This window comes from Musca autumnalis, unplaced genomic scaffold (genome assembly GCF_047663935.1).
Source record: "Musca autumnalis isolate F117 unplaced genomic scaffold, ASM4766393v1 scaffold_4, whole genome shotgun sequence".
In the NCBI taxonomy this organism is placed as follows: Eukaryota; Metazoa; Arthropoda; class Insecta; order Diptera; family Muscidae; genus Musca; species Musca autumnalis.
In genome coordinates, this window is record NW_027411977.1 from 40,036,355 (window position 1) to 40,057,676 (window position 21,322).

A 21,322-nucleotide genomic window follows, 5' to 3' on the forward strand; every position below is an offset into this window, starting at 1 on the left:
GGTGGAGGGTATAAAAATCTTCAGAATTGTTGGTGTCGAATGCAATTTTAACATACCGCCAAATAACTGATGACTTGAGGCATACCGACTGTGCCCACCTTCTTATAATGTATTTTATATACCTGATGAAACTATAGCTATCGATATATTGCCTTCTAATCTGAACACTTGCTTTCCAATAAGAGCAAAGCTTCGTAATGCATAACATCTGGTATTTCCATTGATTTGTAGCATATTTAAGAAAGTGGGAGTGGTTGGGTCTTATTGCTAAAATATGTACCCAGGATTGGGGAAACGGAATCGTTCGTAAGTTTTATATATATAGCGCATGCCACGCCCCCTCCGAAATTCAAAAAAATATAAAGCCTATTTTCACCTCCGTTGTTCCTTGTATATTCTCTGCAATTTTTAAAAAAAGCGGTTCAGTCGTTTTTGTGTCTATGCGGAACATACAAACATACATACACACATTGTCTTTTATATATAAGATTTCACCCAAAAGTTTTGGTCCATTAAAACCGCTAATAATTATCTCATCACCATATTAAATTGCAAGCTTATTCTTTGTCTTAAACTCAAATCATTCATAAAATTTCTCTCCGATCGGAATATTACTGCGATCTACAGGACAGCTAAAAAGTCGGGTAAAAATTGTGGGTTTGGTCCATTTCACACCTGTCGATCATAACCAACATCTAATGGGTCCACTTCTGGTCGGAACCCGACCTCTCCACAAAATTTCGTGACGATCGGTCCAAAATTGAGGCCTGGAGTTTTATTACAATTGTAAATGGATGGACGGACACACATAGCTAGATCGCTTTAGCTCGTCAAGATATGAAAAAACAGCAAGGGGAGGGGGTCTACGACGAAAACTTCGCGATGTTACACGAATATTGGACAAAACAAACTTATAATACCCTTTCTACATTGTTTTGTAAAGTATAACTATTTTATTTAAAAACGTCCGTAATAGGCCGTTTACATATAACCGGGTTAACCCAGTGGGTCTGGGTTTCAAATGCCATTTCCATTGTGTATACTTCAAATAAATCCTCATAAAGAAGGTTAACCCTGCAAAAAACTATAATATAAACGCCGTATAAATTGTAGGAAAAGGTCGATATCCCTACAAAAATACCAAACTGTACAAGGAAAAGGTCGTAAGTCCAAATATATCTAATTATCTCCCAAACGCGACGGAATTTTATCAAACAAAGTATATGTATTGATGCGGAATAAATAAACGAAGAATACTGCATTTACCACCATAATACAATCTTTAATACAGAAAGCGCTGGAATGTTTTTTCTTCCTCCTGAAAAATTTATTGAGAGGGACTTACGACCTTTTCCGACGGAGCAGACGATATACATTCTTGATCAGGATAAAATTCTAAGACGATCTAGCCATGTCCGTCTGTTGTGCAATAGTTGAGCTTTGCACCCGAGTGTCCTTTTTTCCATATGCAGGTCAAGTTTGAGGACGGGCTATATCGGACCACTTTTTGGTATAGCCCCCATATAACGGTACCTCCCGATTTTCGGTATTTTGGGGATTTTAGCTAAATTTTTTGACCGAACTACCTGAAATTTCACGTTTGGGATTCCCAGTGGTTACAAAATATCTCCACTAAAAAGCGTGAACATAGGTCTATGTTTTTGTATAGCCTCCATATAACGGTACCTCCCGATTTTCGGTGTTTTAGAATTTTTACTAAAATTGTTGACCGGAGTATCTGTAATTTGACAGTTGAGGTTTCTAGTGATCACAAAACATCTCCACTAAAAACTGTAAACATAGGTCCATATTTTGGTATAGGCCCCATATAACGGTACCTCCCGATTTTCGGTTTTTTGGATTTTAGGTACAATTTTTGACCTAAGTATCTGCAATTCGACATTTGAGGTTCCCAGTGGTCACAAAACTTCTCCACCAAAAACATAGGTCCACACTTTGATATAGCCCCATATAAAGTTTCCGACCGATTGGTACTTTTTTACCTTATTTAGGTATCAGTGATCACAACATATATCCGCCTAAAGTTGTGACAAGAAAGAAAATAATTATTCGTTTTAGTTCAGAACATTTTATGGTGGAGGTTATAAAAAGTTCGACCAGGCCGAACCTAACGCTTTTTTCCTTTTTTTTTGAGTGAGTAATGTCACAATAGAAGTTACCGAGTAATTTTTACTGACACACCTGATAACAATTGGTCTCTTAAGGTAAGATCACATTAGGTAAATATTTGCTCCAGTGACCGGCAGTGTGCGCTTACTAATAGCAAATGAACATACATTTCAATGTTTTATTTACGCTCACTTGATCTCAGTAAGCGCACACTGCCGGTCTTTGGGGCAAATATTTGAATATTTAGGTATTCAATTTGTTTTCAGAACTGTTATTTAGTATTTCCCCTTTCTTATTTTTCCACCACTAAAATTTTGATGTTTAAAAATAAAACAAGCTATAGTTCTATAATTACTAAACCACTTTATTGTTAAAATTTTTTTTAAAAAATATAATTATATAAGATGCGAAACATGGATTTTATTTGATCCCGTTTCCAATTGTCTTATTTCTACTGATGTGAAGGAAATTAAAAGTTATTGAATAAAATTACTCCCCATACCAGTTGCTGATATTAGGTCTGTACGATAACTCAAAAGTTTGTACAAATTTGTACAAACTTTTACAAAATGCTGTTCGATAACAAACTTGTTCAGTAAAAGAGAAATGAAAAGCGGTTGCAAGTAGTTGCAAGCACTTGCAAATACTTTTTACTTGCGAAGTTATCGTACAGGCCTATTATTTGAATGTTCGGCACAACTTTCGAAAACGACTATCACTGTCGAATGTTTGGCAAATGTTTTTCTTGTGTACACAAGCACGCTGTTATTTTGTTCGTCAAAAGTTCGAAAACGATATCATTCTCGTGTGTCGTTCTCAAACAAAATATCCGCAAAACCATCGAAAAACATTCGAAAACGATATCGTTTTCGATAGCAATGGTATGGTGGGTATAAACATTGTGCACTAAAATACAAATAAAAACAATTTATAGTTTTCAATGAATATAAACTAAGAGAAGGGTTTGAAAATGCTGTTGAACAGGGTTAAAATGAAAATATTTTTTTTGTGAATTACTGTTTGCATTAAGAGTTTACGTACATAAATATGTATGTATTTATGCGTATCTTTTATGTTATTAGGTCTGTCTGGTTACGCTAAAACAAGCCAATTTGGTACAATTTGTACCAATTGTTGCTGGAAGTCGTCTGTTAACACAAAAAACCAGCAAAAGAGAGCGAATCGAGAGAGACATTTTGACAGTTCTTTTAGTGAGAGTTTGCAAATTCTTCCTGGACAAATTTCTTCTAGCAAACACTTGCAAACTCTTCTTCTTCTTCCTGAAAACAATCAGCTGTTTTAATTGTTCGGAGATTTCTGTTTGTGAAAATTAAAAACAATTTTATTGTGGAAATAGCAAGCCTAATTGTATTGAAGAACAAAGTTGAAAAATTACTTGTTTGGGTCATTTTCTTTTCTATTTTAAATAAAATACAACATTTTTGCTTCCTTTATTGGCGGACAAATTGTTTTGTTTTGGCAAGCCAGCTGATTGCTTGCTGGTTTCTGCTGGGAAGGTGTCTGTTTATTTTTTACAATTTTCTTGCAAAAGAGAATAAAAACTCCTTACTCTCTGAGAAGGTTCTTGCTGGACAATTCTTGCTGGGAAAGTATCCAGACAGACCTATTATCAAACTATGGATTATATGACCGCTATTACAAAAAGTGTTTTGTTGGTGATTGAGTTTTATCAGTTTTCAAATATAGAGGATAATCATCATCATCATTGATCATTGTGATTAAACATCCAAATAAAATTATTTGGCTTTAAGTTAACAAATGTTAACTGTCATTCTAGGACCTTTCTATCCCTAGTCATTTGCCAGAATCCTGTTCAACTGTATTTTGTTAAACCTACAATATAATACTAATTAAATTTTGTATGAAGTTCACTACTTGCTGATGAATAGTTAAGTTATCCATTGGTTTATTTAAACTAATTTAGAATAAAAAAAATAATATTTTTGTTGTTTCTCATTTACATTTAAACTTATTTTTATAAGACCCACATTAAAAATATAAACTTTTCTTCTTTATTGGTATTGTGGGATATTCTAATTTGTTTTGGGAAGAACAGCCCCCAACAAGGGGCTTTATTTTCGCTCGAACAATTTTCCTCTTTATTTATGATTGTTGTTGTTGATGCTCCTGTTGTTGTCGCTGGGCCTGATTACGACGGGAACCTATAATGGAAAAAGAAAAGCAATGGAAAAAATTTAAATCCCAGCTAATTGTTATTATATTGCATATTGTGGTCTTTGGATAGGGAATTTCTATCATGACCATATACTATACTTCGCACATACCTTTGTCCTTATTTTTACGTTCCTTTTTGCCACCATTAGCTTGTTTGCCGGCGGCGCCATTATTATTGGGATTACATTTTTTATTGATGCTACGTATAGCCTCACAGCTGGATGACTCACTGCCGCCGCCTGTTGATTTCAATTTATCCTCACGCGTCATTTGACCATTAATACATTCCGACCAGGCACCCTTTTCATAACGGCAAGCTGTGATAAAGAAATATAGAAATAATAAGAAACAACAACAAAAAGTATAATAACGAGAATAATAAAGATGATGATGAGCAAAAAAAAAATATATACAATATTGTTAATGTACATTTACATAAACAATATAATGGTTTTGGATTTTATAATAAGATTGCAATGGTATGTGTACATAGCAGTAAGGATAAGAGACTGCGAGTGAAGGATGTGGTTTAATTTTACAAGTTACATTGAAAGAACTTTTTAAAACCTTCAGCCTTTAGGTTAGAATTGATACGACCGAAGTAACGGGTTACCAGTCCCGGACTCTTGAGTCCAACTGGTAGTAGTCTTTGGCTACGAAGTCGGCAGAGGCTTTTCTCTGTGGGTCACCAGTCCCGGACTTTCTAGTCTAACTGGTAGTAGTCTCTGGCTACGAAGTTGGCAGAGGCTTTTCTCTGTGGGTTACCAGTCCCGGACTCTTGAGTCCTACTGGTAGTAGTCTTTGGCTACGAAGCTGGGCAGAGGCTATATTCTGTGAGTTACAGTTCCGGACTCCTGAGTCCAACTGGTAATAGTCTTTGGCTACGAAGCTGGGCAGAGGCTATATTCTGTGGGTTACCAGTCCCGGACTCTTGAGTCCAACTGGTAGTAGTCTTTGGCTATGAAGTGGGCAGAGACTTTTCTCTGTGGGTAACCAGTCTCGAACTGTTTAGAGTTCAACTGGTAGTAGTATAGTTTGTATACTACGAAGCCTGACCGGAGGCTATACTCTGGTACCTCGGGTGTCAGGAGCCCCTAGGTCCAAAAAGATCTAGCCTGGCAGTTTAGTGCAGGCCCCTATTGGGAGCATCGCGGTGGCTATGGTTTATACCCAAATCGCGGGTAGAGTTTCGACTCAAATGTGGAGTTGCATTATCAACCGGGTGCCTGACCCATAGCAAGGTAGGAGAGTTAGATAGGCTCCGCCCCAAACCAAGGGGGTGAACACGTCCAAATGCGTGGAATCGAATTGGTACTCACATTTGTGTTGAGGGCGCCGATGGACGCATTATTCCATCCGGTGTGCAGAACACCGTGGGGTTAGACCCGAAGGCAGGTACCCACGTTAATCACGGCATATCTGTCTGTCTGACTGGATAGTCCGCACAATAACTCTCGAATGGATCAACCGATTCGAACCAACTTTTGGGTATCGTAATATTTTATCCAGACTTAGTATAAATTCGAAGATGGGCCATATCGGTCCACTCCTTCGGGTACCTCCGCCACAATAGTTCAAAAATTTTCTGTAAAATACTGTGAACGGTAACTATCGAAGAGAGTAATTGATTTGGTCCAAACTTTGCACATCGTATTATTCCTTCCAGATAAATATCGGGTTCGAGTATGGGTATCTTCCACACAAAATTCTGATAAAGTGAATTTTAAGAGCTCCTCTCGGATCGTTTTCAAAAATTTTCAGTAGGTTGTCCTTGCGGCACCCTTTACGACGGTACAATTTTTTTTCTTTTGCAAGTGGATTCTTCCTGAGATATTGGCCGAAAAACCCAAGAAACCCTGACTGATTGGTACAGACTTTGCACATCGTGTTATTTTATCCAGTCATGTATCAGGTTAGAATATGGACTATATCGGTCCACTCCTTCAGGTACCTCCCACACAAAATTAGGAACAAGTGAAGTTTAAGAGCTCATCTCGCATCGTTGCGCCGTCCATGTGGTGAACAGTGTGGCTTTTGACTTAGCCTGTCAAAAAAGTTACCGATGTTGGGACCTAACGCCATGAGTGTACAATCATCCGCGTACGTATTAACACAGTGTCGTCGGGAGGGCGTGGAATTGCAGAGAGGTAGAGGTTAAACAGTTCCGGAGATATCACCCCTCCTTGGGGAACTCCCTGCTTCACTCTACGGGGTTTGGACTTCCTGTCTCTGAATTCCACGCATGACTGGCGACCAGTAGTATTCTCGATATCCTCGAACAGCCTAGCATGGCTGACCGTATTAAACGCTTTGGTCAGATCCAATGCTACCGTCGCTGTTCTGTTACATGGTTTGTCCTGGTTGAGTCCTCATTCAATATATGTGGAAATGACGTGCATTGCTGTTGTGGTACTATGCTGCTTCCGGAATCCGTGTTGATGATCCGCAGCTGGATAACACGTTCTGATGCTGGGGAGGAGTAATGCCTCGAGTATCTTTACTACTGGCTATAGAAGTGAAATCGGCCTGTATGACTCACTCTACTGGCATCTTTGCCAGGTTTTAGCAGCGGGACCACTCTGCCCATCTTCAGGCATCGGGAACTATTAGGGTGGCTAGCGATAAGTTGAGGACCTTGCTTAAATACTCGACTCCTGGGTCATCCAGCTGTTTTAGCATCACCATAGAAATTCCGTCAGGTCCAAGCGCTTTGTATGACTTTGTGCCTCGGATGACATCTGCAACATCATCCATCGTAAATTGTGGCGGTTCTTCTTCGGCTGGAAGAGATCGCAAACGACGCAAAACACTTATTTTCGCCTGGTCGCTATCGGGGTGCTCGATAAATTGTCGGCAGAAATAGCCAGCGCACCTCTCCGGATCTGTCACAGCCACGCCGTTAAACATGACAGAAGTCAGATTGTCTCTCCTACCAGGGTTCGATAGCGCCTTAATCGTTACAGCCGGCTCCATTGTTGCAGCATTTCAGATGTGCTAGCCCCTTTTTCCGCATGTGTTCACCGACTAATCTATTGACTTCCATTGTCCGTTCCCTGACTCTGGGGTCGTTAGGGTTCGTGCGGCGAAGCTCATCACGCTCATTAGCTAATCCCGTCACATCTGCTGGGAAATTGGGTCTTATTTCAGGTATTCGACCAGCAGGAATAAAGCGAGCGGCTGCAGCAGTGATGATGTCTCGGAATTTCCTCTCTGCTACCCGAACATCAGAGGGATTGGACAGTTCTCTGAAGCGTTGATTAGTGAACTCTCTGCAACCTTGCCAATCCGCTTTCCTATGATTATTGAAAGTGCGGCGTTCAGAGGTTATGAAGTCTGGTGGTCTGTTTATGGAGATGAGGATTATGAGATGGTCCGGGTTGTCATGTCACGTCATTCGTCAGACCGGGGGACACGATGGATATGTCAGGCGAACTGTGGCAGTCTCCTCTAATCCTGGTGGGTGCGTCCTCGTTCGCAGTGCAGAATGTAGAGCTATCTATTTGCTCAGTCAGATCTGTACCTCTCTGGTCATTCCCTAGGGCTGAATGCCATAACTCATGATGCGCATTGAAGTCCCTTAGAACCAGATGGTTATCACCTCACAACAGAGATCTGATGTTAGTCAAATAACGCGGGGCACAGCAATTGACCGGCGGGATATACACATTCAGCAGTTCTATCTCAGCGGTTCCACACCTTACCGCTACCCCCATACACTCCAAGTATGGGTCTAGCTAAGGCTAGATAGGTCTGTACTGGATAGACTGGTGCAGTAGGAATGCAAGCCCTCCACCCCCACTACTCGTACGATCCTGCCGAAGAACGTTGTATCCATCACAACTCCGAAGACTGCTGTTGTTGCTCAGCTTCGTTTCCTGGATCGCCGCGACCATAATATTTCTCCGACTTATAAAGTTCACGATCTCATTGATCTTGGTTCGAAGACCATCGCAGTTAAACTGCAGGAATGCCACATCTTCAGGAACTGGGACAGCAATACGCGGTGTAAATGGCTGCGGCTGATACTGCTGTCGGGGAGATTGCGGGGGAGTTTCATAATCCGATGATGTTGATGATGAAGACTCACTGGGGTTCATGTTGGTGCAGCACGAAGCAATATAAACCCTGTCGTAGTACTCCCTCAGGAAGGTCAGGCCTGAACAGTTCCTGAAATGCACCCATCCTTGGCACCCGTCTCTTTGACACCGACCTATGGTGGATGAGACGTTGAAAAGCGGTGCAAAACCATGTCCCGGCGTTACTTTCAATCCCGGCACGGACCAAAAGAATCCTTCTAAACTACTATAAAAAGATTTCCAGCCTTCCAAGAAGACTTTCTGGTCCTCTATAAGGGGGACTTCTGGCCTCTAAAAGAAGACCTCCTGGCCTTCTATGAGAAGATCTTCTGGTCTCACATAAGAACACGTCCTGCTCTTCTATAAAAAATGTTTTTTGGTCTTCTATAAGAAGACCTTCTCAGAAGATTTTCTGGCCTTCTATAAGAAAATAGAAGATAATATTCTGGCCTTCTATAAGAAAACCCTCAGGCCATCTAGAAGATAATATTCTGGCCTTCCATATGAAAATCCTCTGGCCTTCTTTTCGCAAACATTCTGGCCTTCTATAAGAAGACCTTCTGGTCTTCCATAAGAAGAGGTTCTAGCCTTCTAAAAGAAGCCATTTTGGCCTCCTATAAGAATACCTTTTGGCCTTAAAAAAATGTTCTGTCCTTCTATAAGGAGACCTTCTGGTCATCTAGAACAGGGGAAGGCATTGTGACTCACAAGAAAGCCCATGTGCTCTAAGTGAGCGTAAATTTGTTATCGCTCACAGCCTGTGTAGATGCTAACCAGGGGTGCCAACTTGGTGGTTTTCCCGCTACTTGTGGTGATTTTTGACGTACAAAAACCACTGTTTAAGAAGGAATTTCAACTGTTATAAGGTAAAAATCGCTACAGACCTATGGTGCGTATGTGGCTGTAGCGATTTTTAACTCGGAACTTTTGGCATCCCTGATGCTAACACGTTGTGAACAACAACAAATTTACACTCATTGAGAGCACAAGAGAGACCGAAAAATGTTCTCTGCCTTACTCTAATCTAGAAGAGAATATTCTGGCCTTCCATAAAAAAACCTTGTGGCCTTCTGTATAAAGATTTTCTGGCTTTCTATAAGAATACCTTCTGGCCTTCTGCAAAAAAAAATCATCCGGATTCCTGTATGAAGATCTTCTGGCCTTCTATGAGAATAGACTTTGGCCTTCTATAAGCATATTTTGTGGCCTTCTACGAGAAGACCTTCTGCCCTTCTAAATATATATTTTCTGGCCTTCTATAGTAAGATATCCTGCCCTACTATAAGAATACCTTCTGACCTTATATAAGGAGATCTTCTGGCCTTCTATGAGAAGACCTTCTGGCCTTCTTCTTGTGGCCTTCTGTTTAAAGATTTTCTGGCTTTCTATAAGAATACCTTCTGGCCTTCTGCAAAAAAACCTTCCGGATTCCTGTATGAAGATCTTCTGACGTTCTATGAGAATAGACTTTGGCCTTCTATAAGAAGATTTTGTGGCCTTCTACGAGAAGACCTTCTGCCCTTCTAAATAATATCTTCTGGCGTTCTATAGTAAGATATCCTGCCCTACTATAAGAATACCTTCTGACCTTATATAAGGAGATCTTCTGGCCTTCTATGAGAAGACCTTCTGGCCTTCTGAAAAAGTCTTTCTGGCCTTTTATAATATGATCTTATGACCTTCTATCTGAAGAATTTCTGGCCATTCATAAGAAGAACTACTGGAATTTTACAGAAAGACCTTCTCTCGCCTTCTATAAGATTACCTTCTGGCCTTTCATATGAAAACCTTCCGAACTTTTGGCTTTCTATATGAAGACTTTCTGGGTTTCTGTATGAAGAACATCTGGTCTTCTATAAGAAGACCTTCTGGCCTTCTAAAAAAGTCTGACCATTTATATGATGATCTTATGATCTTCTATCTGAAGAATTTCATAAGAAGAACGAGTGGACTTTTATGGAAAGACCTTCTGACCTTCTATAAGATTACCTTCCGTCCTTTTATATGAAGACCTCTTGACCATCTATAATAAGACCTTCTGACTTCTGGCCTTCCATAAGAAGAACCTCTGACAGACATTCTATATGAAAACATTTCGGCCTTCTATATGAAGACGTTATGGCCCTTTATAAGAACACCTTCTATCAGAAGGCTTTCCGGTCTTATATATGAAGATTTAACTGTCTCTTATATGAAGGATTTCCGGACTGCTATAAGAAGGCCTTATAAACTTAATAAGAAGAACTTCTGGACATCTATAAGAAGACCTTCAGGCTTTCTAGAAGAAGACCTTCTTGTCTGCTATAAGAAGAACTTCTGACCTTCTTTAATAAAACCTGGATTTCCTAAAAACACTTACTGGACAAGATTAAGAAGATCTTCCGGCCTGCTATAAGAAGACCTTCCGGCCTTCTATATGAAGACCTTCTGTAATAAGACCTTCTGCCCTTCTATGAGAAGACATTTTGTCTTTCTAAAAAGTTTTTCTGGCCATCTGTAATAAGACCTTCTGTCCTGCTATATAGAAGGCCGAAGGTTTTTGGCCTTCTATAATAAGACCTTCTGCCCTTCTATGAGAAGACATCTGGCCTTCTATAAGAAGACCTTCTGCCCTTCTATAAGAAGAACCTCTGACAGAACATCACCAACCTTCCATATGAAAACCTTCTGACGTTCTATAAGAAGACATCTTGGTCTTCCATAAGATGATTTTTTGGCCTTCCATAAGAAGACGTTTTGGAATTCTATAAGAATACCTTCTAGACTTCTATAAGAAGACCTTCTGAAATTCTATAGGAAGACCTTCAGGCCTTCTATAAGAATAGCTTCTGCCTTATATAAGAATACCTTCTGGTCTTCTAAAAGAAGACTTTCTGGTTTTCCATAAGAAATCCTTTTGGTATTCTATAGAAAGGCCTTCTATAAGCAGAACGTCTGCCCTTCTGTAAGAAAACTTGTTGCCTTCTGTAAGAATACCTTCTGGCCTTTTATAAGAAAACCTTTTGGTGACCTTCTATAGAAAAACATCCTGTCCTACTATAAAAATACCTTCTTGCCTTCTTTGATAATAAATCTTTCTGCCCTTCTGTATGAAGATCTTCGGGCCTTCTATAAGAAGATCTGCTGGCCTTCTGCAAGAAAAACTTGTGGATTCCTGTATGAAGATCTTCTGGCCTTTTCTAAGCAAGCATTCTGGCCTTCTATAAGAAAATCGTCGGATTTTCTATAAGAAAACCTTCTGGCCTTCTATGAGAAGATATTTTGGTCTTCTATAAGAAGACCTTCTGGCCTTCTCTAGGAAGACATTCTGGTCTTCTATAAAAAAAGTTCTAGTCTTCGTATACGAAGACCTTCTGCTCCTCTATACGGATTGCTTCGGGTCTTCTATAAAAATACCCTCTGGCCTTTTATAAGAAGACGTTCTTTTTTTTCTATAAGGAGACCATTTGTCTTCCTTTTGGCCTCTTTTAAAAAAACTCCCTATCTGCGCTTTTATAAGAAGGCCTTTTAATACCCCCAGCCTTTAGGCTAAATAGGGTATATCCACTTTGATACGGCCGAAATTGTGACTTATCGAAATAATGGTTTTAGACTCCAAATCCTTGTCAGACAATTTGGATTTAGTTTAGCCATGTCCGTCTGTCTGGATGGCTGGTGTGCACTATAACTCTCGAACGTGTCAACCGATTTGGTTCAAACTTTGAGTATATTTTGTCCCAACTTAGTTTAAGTTCGGCTCCTCCCGGTACCTGCCCCACACAAAATTTGGCAAAAAGAACAGCTTAACAACTTGTTTCGTACCGTTTTTAAATTTTTTGCAACAAATTCTTCTTGCTTGCCCTGTTACGACAGCACAATTTTTTCGGGGGCAAGTTCATACTTCCTGAGATAATGGCTCCAAAAAAACTAGGTTCCAACTAAACTAGGTAGAACGTAAGATAACTCTTGAAGGGAGAAAGATATTTGGTTCAAACGTTGTACATCGTATAATTACTTACAGACTCAGATTAGGTCAGAATATTGACTAAATAGGACCACACTTTCTGGTACTTCCGACGGAAAGTTTGGAAAGAGTGCAGATTAAGGGATCGTTTTTAATTTGTTTACAACATATTGTGTATGCGGCCCTAGTTAGAACAAGTCCATACTTCCTGAGAAATTGGCCCAAAAACTCAAAAACTCCTATAGGTCCGAGGTTCTGGGTATATCTCTGTAGGTACCTTTTATGTGAAAACATTCCGGTCTTCTATATGAAGATTCTCTAAATGAAGGTCCATGACCTATCGCGTTATACAAGATCTACATATATATCTCCCTATTAAATTCAAAACAATGTAAATATTTCCCTTTACCACTGCAACACTAGAATTGCATTAAAAATGATTTCAAATTCAACAACAAAGGATTTTATTTTGTTCTTTAATGAGTTTTTAAGTACCTTTGTAGAACCACACCTTTCGCTTGGTAGCGTCAGAACAATAACCGAAAAAAAGGTAATACATACTTACAAGTACAAAACTTTCAATTTTTACCATAGTTGAATTTGTTTTTTTTCCTTCCCACATACACGCAAACACACACACACACACACACTCACTCATATGCGTAAATGTATGCATACAGATGATAGTTTTTTTGCTCATAATATGTCGTTATTCCACTACAATGATTTACAGCAGGACAATGGTAACAGCAGCATTGCTGATAGAAAAATAAGTGCAAACAAAAATACTAAAGCAGGAACCTTAATTGCTTTCATGCGACTGAACAATAACAAATAAACAGAGAAGGAACAAAATCGCTAACGTACAAAAAAAAGAAAAACACAGAAAAACAACCCAACTAATAATGCTCAACTGCAACCTGCAGTTGTGTGCCGTTCGTATTCACTTTTAGCGCCATCATTCGTCGTTGGCACACTCACTAACTTTTAACTATATTTTAATTACACTGTTTGTTGTCTGCGATGCTATTTTTCGCGCCCATTAAACGATTTTCAGTGAAACCGAACCACCGAACGCTGGGTAAACGCTATGCCAACGCAATGATAATGAGGCTTAATAAGGTTTACAGTGGGTCTGATGACGTCTAGAAGTTGGATATGTCTTTGAAGACGAGCTGAAGGGAATATTTGCAGACGATCTGCAAGGAGTGTTTGCAAATGAGCTGAAGGGGGTATTTGCAGACATGTTGAAGGGAATTTGTATAGACGAACTTATGAGAGTCTTTATATACAAGCTGAAGGGAGCCTTTACAGGCCAACTAAAGGGAGTCTTAAAACTGGACTGAACGGTGTATTCATATATGAGCTGAAAGAAGTCATTATATAAAGGAACCTTTACAGACCAACTGTAGGAAGTCTTTGTAGATCAGACATTCGAACCATCTATAAAAATTACTTCTGGCCTTCTATAAAAGACCTGAGATTCACATAAAAGAGGATTCTATATTAGAAAATATGTGCCATCTCCAAGGAGACATTGTTGCCTTCTATATGATGACCTTCTGGCCTTATAAGAAGTTTTGGCCTTCTATGAGGACAACTTTTGTTTTTCTACAAGAACTCCCGAACCTTCTATAAGAAGGCATTTGGACCCTATGTAAGTGGGCCCCTGGGACTTTTATGAGAATTCATCAGAATACCTGACCTTCTATAAACAACCTTCGTACATTCAATAAGAAGTCGAAAAGCTAAGAGTACTTCCTATAAAAAAAACCATCTACAAGCAGCCTTTCGGATCTTCTGTAATGAAGTCAACTGATCTTTATAGATGAGTATTGTTTTTAGACGAGTTGAAGGGAGTCTTTATAGACGCGCTGAAGTGGGGCTTCATAGTTCAGCGGAGCGGAGCCTTTATACACGAACCTAAGGGAAGTCATTATAGACCCGCTGAATGAAATCTTCATAGATAAGACCGGGATAGACGAAATGAGGAAGTTCTTATAGATGAGAGTCGAAATGAGACTTATTAGAGGGGCTAGAAAGACATTTGGAAGTTCTATAAGAAGACATTCTGCGTTCCTCTTCAAGCAAACTTTCTATAAAAAATCTTTTATAAGAGGACCTTCTGGCCTTCTATTAAAGAACCTATTGACCTTCTCTATGAACTTTTAAACTTCTATAAGAAGGAACTTGGACCTTCTGTAACAATTATTGAACATTCTATAAGAAGATCCTGGACCTTCCATAAGAACTTTCTGGATTTTATACGAATGTTTTTTTGTGTTCTATAAGAAGGCCTTCTGTGGTTTTTTATGAGAAGAAATTTTAAATTTCAGATCTTCTATGAGAAAACATAAGAAGGCCTCCTCTATAAGATGACCTTCGGAACTTCAATAAGTCACTCTGAACTTCTATAAGAAGGCATTTGGACCTTATATAAGAGAATCATATAAGAAGAATACCTGAAATGTTATATGAAGATTTAAGAAGGCTTCCTCTATAAGACGACCTTCTAGCTTTCCATCAGAATGCCTTTTTGCCCCTTATAAGACCTTCGGAACTTCAATAAGTCAATCTGAACTTCTCTAATAAGGCCTTTGTACCTTCGACAAGAGGATCATCTAGCTTTCTAAAAGAATACATTCTAATCTCTTATAAGACCTTCTGAACTCCAATAAGAAGAAATTTTATATGAAGATTTTTGGGTATTCTAGGAGAAGATCTTCTGACATTCTAGTCTTCTATAAGACGACTTTCTGGTTTTATATATGAAGACCATTTGGACTTCTATAGAAAACGAGATGTTCTTCCCCAAGAAGACATTCTGGTCTTCTATAAGAAGGACTTCCTCTATGAGGCGACCTTCTAGACCTTCCACTTATAAGACATTCTGAACTTCAAAAAGAAGAAAACTTTCTGAAATGTTACAAGAAGAGTATCTTCTAGCCTCTAATAAGATGGCCTAAGAGGGCCATCGGAACTTCTATAAAATGACATTCTGGATGTTAAAGGGGTTTTTGGGTTTCTATGAGAATACCTTCTAGCCTTCTATAGCCTTCGCAACTTCTATAAGAAGAACTTCGGGCCTTCTATAAGAAGGGGTTTGGACATTATATAAAATGCCTTTGGACCTTCTATTGAAGTGCATTTGGACTTTCTTCAAGAACCCTTTTCGGATTTCTATAAGAAAGTCATCTTGCCTTATGAGAAGACCTAAGAATACCTTTGGAACTTCTATATGACGATAAGCGGGTCCTATAATAGACCTTTCAGCCTTCAATTACAAAACCTTCTGGCCAATTATAAGAAAACATTGTGGCCAACTATAGGAAGACCTTTTGGATTTCAGTCAGGCCTTTTATAAGAATACCTTATGACCATCTATAAGAAGAACTTCTGGCCTTCGATAGGAAGATATCCAGGCCTTTTATAAGGACATCTTCCGGCCTCCTATAAAAAGACATTCTGGTCTACTGTAGGAAGACAAACTGGTCTTCCATAAGAAGACATTCTGGTCATCTATAACAAGGCATTCTAAAAGAAGACGTTCTGGCCTTCTATAGGAAGACTTTCTGGCCTTTTGTAAGAAGACCTTCCGGCCTTGTATAAGGAGATGTTCTGGTATTCTATAAAAACACATCCTGGTCTACTATAAGAAGACAAACTTGTCTTCCATAAGAAGACATTCTAAAAGAAGACATTCTGGCCTTTTGTAAGAAGACCTTCAGGCTTTCTATAAGGAGATGTTGTGGCATCCTATAAAAAGACATTCTGGTCTACTATAAGAAGACAAACTGGTCTTCCATAAGAAGACATTCTGGCCTTCTATAGGAAGATTTTCTGGCCTTTGGTAAGAAGACCTTAAGTCCTTGTATAAGGAGATGTTCTGGCATCCTATAAAAAGACATCCTGGTCTACTATAAGAAGACAAACTGGTCTTCCATAAGAAGACATTCTGGCCTTCTATAGGAAGACTTTCTGGCCTTTTGTAAGAAGACCTTCTGGCCTTCTATATTAAAACCTTCAGACCTTCTATAAGGAGATGTTTTGGCATTATATAAAAAGACACCCTGCTCTACTATAGGCAGACAAACTGGTCTTCCATATGAATACATTCTGGCCTTCTATAAGAAGGTATTCTAAAAGAAGACATTCTGGCCTTTTATAAGAGGACCTTCAGTCCTTCTATAATAAGACCTTCAGGCCTTCTATAAGGAGATGTTCTGGCATCCTATAAAAAGACATTCTGGTCTACAATAAGAAGACAAACTGGTCTTCCCTAAGAAGACGTTGTAAAAGAAGACCTTTTGGCCTTCTATAATAAAACCTTCAGACCTTCTATAAGGAGATGTTCTGGCATCCTATAAAAATACATCCTGGTCTACAATAAGAAGACAAACTGGTATTCAATAAAAAGACATTCTGGTCTTCTAGAAGAAAGATTTCTAAAAGAAGACCCTCTGGCCTTCAATAGGAAGACCTTCTGGCCTTCTATAAAAATGCGTTATGACCATCTATAGGCAGACATTCTGGCCTTCAATAAGAAGGCATTCTATAAGAAGACCTTAAGGCCTTCTATAAGGAGATGTTCTGGCATCCTATAAAAAGACATCCTCGTCTACTATAAGAAGACAAACTGGTCTTCCATAAGAAGACATACTAAAAGAAGACATTCTGACCTTCTATAGGAAGACTTTCTGGCCTTTTGTAAGAAGACCTTCTGGCCTTCTATAATAAAACCTTCAGACCTTCTATAAGGAGATGTTCTGGCATCCTATAAAAATACATCCTGGTTTACTATAAGAAGACAAACTGGTCTTCAATAAAAGGACATTCTGGTCTTCTATAAGAAAGAATTCTAAAAGAAGACTTTCTCGTCTTCTATAGGAAGACCTTCTGGCTTTTAGTAGGAAGACCCTCAGGCCTTCTATAAGAAGGCCTTTTGGCAATATATAATCAGACATTCTGGTCTTCAATAAGAAGGCATTCTATAAGAAGACCTTCAGGCCTTCTAAAATGAGATGTTCTGATAAGAAGACATTCTTAAAGAAGACATTCTGGCCTTCTATAGGAAGACTTTCTGGCCTTTTATAAGAGGACCTTCAGTCCTTCTATAATAAGACCTTCAGGCCTTCTATAAGGAGATGTTCCGGCTTCCTATAAAAAGACATCCTGGTCTACTATAAGAAGACAAACTGGTCTTCCATAAGAAGACATTCTAAAAGAAGACATTCTGACCTTCTATAGGAAGACTTTCTGGCCTTTTGTAAGAAGACCTTCTGGCCTTCTATAATAAAACCTTCAGACCTTCTATAAGGATATGTTCTGGCATCCTATAAAAAGACATCCTGGTTTACTATGAGAAGTCAAACTGGTCTTAAAGGAAGACCTTCTGGCCTTTAGTAGGAAGACCCTCAGGCCTTCTATAATCAGACATTCTGGTCTTCAATAAGAAGGTATTCTATTAGAAGACCTTCAGGCCTTCTAAAATGAGATGTTCTGACCTCCTACAAAAAGACATCCTGTATAGGAATTCTGTAACTTTTATCGATTCAAAAGTTGTTAAAATTTCTTTTGTTTTTGTAACAACACCCAGGGGGCCTATTCTGTAACTTTTTAACAACTTTACTCATTGCTTATTTTACAACAATTTCATTTGTTTGTTTTGTAGTTGTTACAAAAACAAAAGAAATTTTAACAACTTTTCAATTGATAAAAGTTACAGAATTCCTATACTGGTCTCCTCCTGGTTGTCTATAACGAGACCACCCGCTCTTCTATAGGAATACATATTGATCGGCCCGTCAATAGGAAGGCCTTCTGGCCATTTATAAGAAAACTTTCTGTTCATCTATAAGAAGACATTCCTGCCTTCCATAGGAAGACCTTCGGTCCTTCTACAAGCAGGTCTTCTGGGCTTCAATAAGTACATCTGGATCTTTGAAAAAATTCTGGTCTACAATAAGAAAACAAACTGGTCTTCCATGAGAAGACATTCTGGTCTAAGAAGGCCTTTGGGACCTCCTAGTCTTCTATAACGAGACCTGCTCTGCTCTTCTATAAGAAGATTAAAATTCTATAATGAGACATAGTTTTTAAGTCATGGTTTTTAATATTTCTATAAGAAGGCATTCTGGCTTCATATAAGAAGACTTAATGGTTCTAAGAAGAACTATATGGTCTTCTTTAAGAAGACTTAGTGGTCTTCTATATGAAGAAGATGTGCTTCTGAGCTTCTATAAAAATCCCTTCTTACTTTCTTTAAGATAGGAAAGGCTTTTGGGCTTCTATAATAAGAATACCTTTAGGCTTTCAATAAAAATAATTCTTAGCCGTCTATAAGAAGATATTCTGTAAGAAGAGCTTCTGGCATTGTAAAATAAGTTCATATGTTAGCAAGATTTTTCACCTTCTATAAGACGGCCTTTACACCAACAATAAAAAAGGTAATTTGCTTACACCAGGCACAAGGGGTTTTTGCATTTTATATGGCCACTTTCTGGCATGCAATAAGAGGACATTTGCCTCTTTTATAAGAAGGACCTTGTACCTTCTATAAAAGACCTTTTGGCAAGGCTTTTACGTCTTCTGCTTTCAGATATTTTATATGAAGGTCTTAGGGCCTTCTATAGGGATGCCTTGGGGCCGTTTAGCAAGATTTTTCAGCTTCATTAGACGGCTCATAATAAAAAGAACCTTGCGCCTACTATAAGAAAGGGTTTTTAACATTTTATATGACGGCTTTCTGGTCTTCAATAAGAGGACCTGTGGGCCATCTATAAGAAGATCCTCGAACATTCTACAAAAGGACCTTTTACGTATTCTGCTTTCTGGTATTCTATAAGAAGTCTTAGGGCCTTCTATAAGGAGGGCTTTGGGTTGTTTAGCAAGATTGTTGACCTTCTAAAAGAATACCTTTGTGCCTACTATTAGAAGCCGTTTTTTCATTTTATATGAGGGCTTTATGGCCTTCAGTAAGAAGACCTTTTGCGTCTTATATAAGAAGGTTCCTGCACTTGCTATAAAAATACCTTTTGGCAAGGCTTTCAGGTATTCAATAAAAATATCTTAGGGCCTTCCATAAAGAGGGCTTTGGGCCCTTTATACCAAGCAAGCATTTGGAACTTCTTTTCTTTTTTCTTATAGGTCAGGTAGTCTTCTTATCTTCCTGACCTATAAGAAAAACTTCTTCCCATCTATGAATTTTTACTTTAATTTTGCCCCACAGTTTCACAAAGGCAAACATTTCTCCACGAACGCATATATTAACAATGAAACAATCATAACTTAGTTAGCATCCGTTAAGGATAAAATTCCGTGCAAAGTAAAGTCAACTCTGGCGCATTTCCTATATGCTGCGGCATAGAAGGGGCTGTCATTAGAAGCTCTCTGGTATTTCAGATGAATAGAAACGAAGCGCAAAATAAAAAATAATAGTAAAAAACAATATGAAACTGAAAAAAAGAGCAACAACACCACTACCACCATCAACCACATCATCTGCAATGTTCGCATATGTGCATAGTATATTTTGCTCATTAAAAAACAAAAAGAGATTGTGCACTTGCTGAGCTTAAACTGTGCACAGGGTATATTTCAAAGGGAACACCTTTCCGTATACCACAAAAAAGGCACGAATTGCTGCTGCAGTTTGTCTGTGTATTTTTCCGAGTTTCTATTTGTAAGAAAAAAAGATATAACCTTTTTTTGCTTTTAGTGGGCCACGTCATCCATCATAGCTGGGAAAAAATGACATTATTCCATGTAGTGAAGCTGCTGGAGAGTGGGCGAAAAATTCTTGTGGTGGTTGATAATTGAGTTGATCATCACCAACACCATCATTCCTAACAACTTTTCGTATTTGTGTCACTTAAAAATATGCCAAAGAAAGATGAGAAAAAAAAATTAAATTTTTTTGGTATAACAGGGGTGTGACAGTTATTTTCACCGACACTTTCCATTGCTGCTGCTGCTAAAATAACCGCTATCCTACCAATTATAAAGTGCTTTCCAATTCGTTTCTGTTTTTCACTTTAATTAGTGCAGAAAATAACAGTTTTCATTTTCAAGACCACAACATTTTTTAGAGCCTTTCAGCGTTGCCAAGTAACATTCGCTGGCTATAATTGTGGGTAGTGTTGCGTGAGTGGCTATAACAATGCCTCTGGAAATTCCACATCAAAGATTTTATTTTTGGTATATTTTTTTCTACTGTCCATTCATTGAAAATCTAAGCGAGGAAAGTGTGGAGGTAAGCATATTCGGGTATTCTGTCAATGACACATTGTAACAAAAGTTGGGGTGTGTAAAAGCAACTCTTTTCGGGCAAAAGGAAAAGAATTTAAAAGGACAGTTTCCAAATGATTGTGGGGTAAATAATTTTGGAAAAGATTTTGTGTTTTATAGAGAATTTCAAAAACATGTTGACTTACACAAAAATTGCCGTTCTTATCACATCCTAATTTTTTCCAATACAGAAGGAAGTCTTTAGGTTCCCATAAATTTTGTTTCTTCGTTGTTGTGTTCCATATCTGTCGCACAATATTCCCTAAATGTCAAATATACCACAATTCGAAGGGGTTATACTACAGCGTTTACCAATGCACATATTTTTTTGGCAAGATTGGTTGAATTGGATCTATTTTAAAACCAAAATTTTTTCATAAAATTTCAGAGCCACAAACGTGAATTTTTAAAGAATATTTTTTCATAAAATTTCAGATCTAAAAACGTGGATTTTTTAAAGAATATTTTTTCATAAAATTTCAGAACCACAACGTGGATTTTTTGAAGAATATTTTTTCATAAAATTTCAGAACCACAACGTGCATTTTTTAAAGAATATTTTTTCATAAAATTTCAGAGCCCCAAACGTAGATTTTTTAAAGAATATTTTTTCATAAAATTTCAGAGCCACAAACGTGGATTTTTTTAAAGAATATTTTTTTCATAAAATTTCAGAGCCACAAACGTGGAT

The 21,322-nt window shown here is 38.3% G+C and overlaps 1 protein-coding gene across 2 annotated transcripts in view; it reads right to left on the reverse strand.

Moving 5' to 3' along the window:
- Positions 1–2,473: 2,473 nt before the first annotated feature.
- LOC141400824 (uncharacterized) overlaps positions 2,474–21,322 on the reverse strand; it is a 531,740-nt gene continuing 512,891 nt past the window's right edge. For both annotated transcript variants that reach the window (XM_073980393.1, XM_073980392.1), the window contains exons 6-7: positions 4,437–4,643; positions 2,474–4,313 (exon numbers count right to left, since the gene is read on the reverse strand). In XM_073980393.1, coding sequence (XP_073836494.1) covers positions 4,255–4,313; positions 4,437–4,643 — 266 coding nt within the window. In that variant the 3' untranslated portion in view covers positions 2,474–4,254. The remainder of the gene's footprint in view (positions 4,314–4,436; positions 4,644–21,322) is intronic.